We start from the raw sequence: 4,297 nt of genomic DNA, 5'->3' as shown, positions 1-4,297 counted from the left end.
AGAAAGAAGATAGGATACAAATCTAGGGTTTCGATTCTACATCTAAGTCCCTTTGGATTTTGCATCGATGTAGGGATTTCATGATTGATTTTAGGTTTTGGGACTTCATCTTGAAAATCAGTGTTGACTAAAGGTTTTAGATTAGGATTTGGTGTTAATTATAGGTTATAGATTATGCAGATTTGGGTTTGAGTTTTGGATTTTGGTTATAGTATCAAATTTGGTGTTGACGGGCGGTGGTTGGTGAAGGTGCTGATAGTGAAAGGAGATTGTTGTTGACGATGATAGAAGATAGTTGCCCGAATTGAGAAAGAGGACATGGAATAAAGAGAAAACGAGAGAGATAGATGATATACGTTTTTAATATCTATAATTAATCTAATTTAATTGATAATTTATAAATAAGTGAAAAAATAAAATAAAAAATGACAATATAGTCTTTTAAAATGAAACGAGGGACTAAAATGATAAATTTAAAAAAAAACGAGGGACTAAAGGAGCTTTTGGGGCACTTAAACGGAAACACTAACGACCAACGACGATAGGGACTAACCGTGCAATGAAATTGAAACATAGGACGGTCCAAGTTAATTTTTGAAAATAAAGACTAAAATGCTTTTTGATACTAATCGAATGATGATTCGTGTAATTTACTCGGTAAGTAATTCAAATATGTTATTTGTTATTTGTAACACTTAAATGATATTAGATTTATATGAAAAAAAAGGTAAAACTATTATTATAAATAGATTAAATTTAACCGTAAATTGTCAAGAACAAGAATTCAAAAGCATTAAAATCAAAATACAACGGTTATTTTCATTAATTGTTACTTCCTAAAATTTATGTTTTATACATTTAAAACTCCAACGGTTAGTTAATTAGTGCCGAATATGTAAAACATTATTACTTTTACCAAATATGCAAAATACCCTTACTCTTAGCAAATATGAAAAATGTTTACACCGGGGACCATTATTGTAAATAATTAAATAGTTCAAGTACTAACTGCGTAAATCACTCTTTAACAAATATTTTCACTGCAACTTCCCTCCCTCCCTCCCGTTTGATAAAAGAAAAACGCCCGCTAAAAACAATACGCGCTCCGAAAATTTTAAACACTCCCGCCCCCTTCATCTATATGCTTCCCAATTCCCCCATTCAATAGATCCCATCTCAAATCTCTTCATTTCCAGTTGAACGATCAACAGCGAAATGGGGAAGCAAACGAGATCCAAAAGGTCAGAGACTGCAATCGGCAAAGGAAAGATAACCCCAATTCAAGTTGCGTTCATCGTCGATAGATATCTCTCTGATAACAACCTCGTTCGAACTCGATCCACTTTTCGATCTGAGGCTCCACATCTTCTCGCGAAATCACCAGTTAACGATGTACAAATTTCACCCTTTTCATCTTCTCTTTTTTGTAATTTTTGATTTCCGTTTTAGTTTTCGTTTTATTGGTTTGAATTTTGAGATCGACAATTTTGTGTAGGCGCCGAAGAGTTTGATGAGTTTAGGGGATATGTTGGAGGAGTATATAAGTTTAAAAGAAGAGAAGGTGATTTTAAGTCATGAAAAGAGTCGATTTGAACAGGAGAAGTTCCGGGTGCAAACGTTGTTGCGAGGAATGCAGGATGTTATGAATGTTTATAATGGCGGTGGAGCTTCTGCTTCTGCTGCACCTCCTCTGCCGCCTCCGGCAGTTATGCCCACTTTGCCGGCGGGGACTTCTATGGCCTCTCCTGCAGGTAAATATCCCTAATCCATCTTAACCTAATTAGATCTCACACCAATGACGCTGTTGAAATATTAGCAACACAATGTAACAAGTTTTTATATTCATAACATCGAATAGAAAATTGCTAAGATACGACCTCATATTGGTGTAATCTTCCTAAACTTGCAATGGTTGCAGATCATGAGATGTTAATTAGTGATAAATAGATTATTTTCTGATAGTTGTGGATCAAATGGATTTGGAATAACAAATTAAATGTAATTTATTGTATTTTTTCAGCAAATTTTCCGGTTTACAACACCCCAGTCATGATGTCAACATCCCGACTTCCAAACTCCTTATCTGAACCCACAAATTTCTCAACACCATCAACAAGCCAACCAAGTTTAAAGAGAAGGACGAATTCGAGAGACGTATGTGGTGCTCCGGTAGCTTCAAAGCGAAAACGCGGTCAGCTCAATTCATCAGGTAAATCAATCTATAATCTATATCGATCCTTTCAGGTTCCCTATGTTTGTGATAATCAAAATTTGATAATCAATGTATTATTCTTCAGGTACTACTAAATCAATTTTGCAACCGATCGCATCACCTAATAATCAAGAACAATCGTTACAAATTACTCCGGTTCCATCGATTTCTCATGTTTCCCCACCGACTAGACCTTCACCTGCTCAGGGTTCTAGCGTTGCCAAATGTCTATTCAACCCAACGAGTCAATCTCCTGGTCCTCAAACACCCTCCCCTTCACCAATCGACAAATCCATCTCTCCACCCAATAATCAGACTCCACTCTCAAGCACCAGAAAAACCCTAACACCTCAAAAATTCACATCCAGCAATCGAACTGTTATCACTTCCGAGACAATCCAAGTAAGCCCTTCAAAGCAGGTTTCTTACTATTCAATCGAGAGGAATCATTGCATTTCATCACCAATGAAATCAAGTTCAAAAAGATTCGGCACACGCGATCATGTTAAAGGAAGGTTGGATTTTGATGGATCAGAGATATCCGAAATGAACTCCGGGATGTTAACTTCCGATGAGAACACAGGATCGCCTTCGGAAGACGACGCTTTTGATTTTGATTTGCCGAATTTAGATTGTTTAGGAGTTGACTTTAATTTGACCGAATTGTTGGGTGATTTCGATTACTTGTGTCAACCGGATAACGGGTCTGGATCCTCACCGGAGTCTCATTCAGGGTATAACTCTCAAAACTTATATCATCAACTTTGACCCTTTTCGAAAATTTCAACTTTATTAACTTTTTCTCTGATTTTGAATGGAAATTTTCAGATCACCGGATACAATGGTTGATGGCATGACAGGTGACCATGAACTTGTGTCAGGAATGTCTTCTACATTGACCCAAATCATGTCCGAGCAAGACATGAATTTGCCAGGTAATCTACTCGACTGGACTGTAATGGACAAATTGTATAGGGCTATTTATGTCTTTTCCATATATAAGAGATTTCTTGATTGATGCAGGGGCTAATTCAGTGACATCAGTGAAATCTATAAAACAATGTATCAAAGTATTTAGTCCTGGTATGTATTTATTTTTGTTTGCTGTAATTCACAGTTGAATTACCATGGAGTTGCTAATCAGTTAAAAATTTGTTATGCAGTGAAAAGTCGTAAAGTACAAGAGGATTAGATGAGAACATTTCGTTTGTTGAATAGTTTTTTTTTTCATCAACATATTACATCTCAGATGATATTGACATGACAGTGTTGGCCAGTTTAACAAGGAAGCTGATAGTTTGATGACATGGCACACGTATAGTACTTACTTTAATTAAATGGTCTTTTGATTCAATATTATTTAGTACAAGCTGTTGTGTCTCAAGAGATTAATCTTTAGTGACATTGATCATCTTGTTGCTTACAATAAGCTTGATCTGGATATAGCTTTGTTTACTTAACTTGGAATATATATTGATGCAATCATTATTTGGTCAAGTTTTATGGATTTTTTTTTGTGTTATGAGTATGCTTGGGATTGGGGCAATTTTATTGAGAATGGTTCTAGGTGTTAGTTATTATGGGAGACTTATGTATTATATGAGTTTATTTAAAAAAAATATGAATATCTAAATATTTAAAAAGTTTGAGCTTATAAGAAAAATATTGAATTATTGAAATTGAAGTGTTTTTTTTTTAAAAATTTAAACAAATAATTTAGATAATTAAAAAAAAACTAATGAGGATTCAATTTAGAAATTAGAAGGTAAGTCATTTAATGAAATTGATATCAATTTATAATATTACATTTAAATATTATGTTGAATTTAATAAAATGGAAAAAACCATAAAATAATATGTGAAAAAAAATTATTTTAAAATAATCATTAAATGATATGTGACAAAATAAATGAAAGTGTGACATGTGACAAGAGTATATTTATATCTTAGAGTAGAAATATTTTCTTTGTATGTGAGGATAAGAATTAACAACAAAAACTTAAGTAAAAAAGATACATGAGTAAGAACTATCTTTGATGGCTGTAGAATTTTGGTAATTATTTATTTAACAGAAATGTTTTGCTT

The 4,297-nt window shown here is 33.7% G+C and overlaps 1 protein-coding gene across 1 annotated transcript; it reads left to right on the top strand.

Annotated features, from left to right (window-relative positions):
* The first annotated feature begins 1,101 nt into the window (after positions 1-1,101).
* Positions 1,102-3,709, top strand: LOC145136111 (myosin-M heavy protein). The gene is made up of 7 exons (XM_079070304.1): positions 1,102-1,392; positions 1,496-1,751; positions 2,021-2,209; positions 2,298-2,946; positions 3,041-3,147; positions 3,236-3,295; positions 3,376-3,709. Exons 1-7 carry the CDS (start codon positions 1,216-1,218, stop codon positions 3,402-3,404), a joined length of 1,467 nt encoding a protein of 488 aa, XP_078926430.1. The 5' UTR covers positions 1,102-1,215; the 3' UTR covers positions 3,405-3,709.
* The last annotated feature ends 588 nt before the right edge of the window (positions 3,710-4,297 follow it).

Source organism: Lactuca virosa, chromosome 9, assembly GCF_052849685.1.
Source record: "Lactuca virosa cultivar CGN04683 chromosome 9, Lactuca_virosa_CGN04683_v6, whole genome shotgun sequence".
In the NCBI taxonomy this organism is placed as follows: Eukaryota; Viridiplantae; Streptophyta; class Magnoliopsida; order Asterales; family Asteraceae; genus Lactuca; species Lactuca virosa.
The sequence above is the reverse complement of the archived record's forward strand: the minus strand, read 5'-3'. Positions and strand labels throughout refer to the sequence as shown.

Bases quoted from the DNA above. Each gene is read 5' to 3' on its own strand.
- LOC145136111 (XM_079070304.1), top strand. From the start codon at position 1,216: ATGGGGAAGCAAACGAGATCCAAAAGGTCAGAGACTGCAATCGGCAAA. The intron at 2,210-2,297 runs GTAAATCAATCT...ATTATTCTTCAG, and splicing joins CGGTCAGCTCAATTCATCAG to GTACTACTAAATCAATTTTG. The intron at 3,296-3,375 runs GTATGTATTTAT...TTTGTTATGCAG, and splicing joins TATCAAAGTATTTAGTCCTG to TGAAAAGTCGTAAAGTACAA.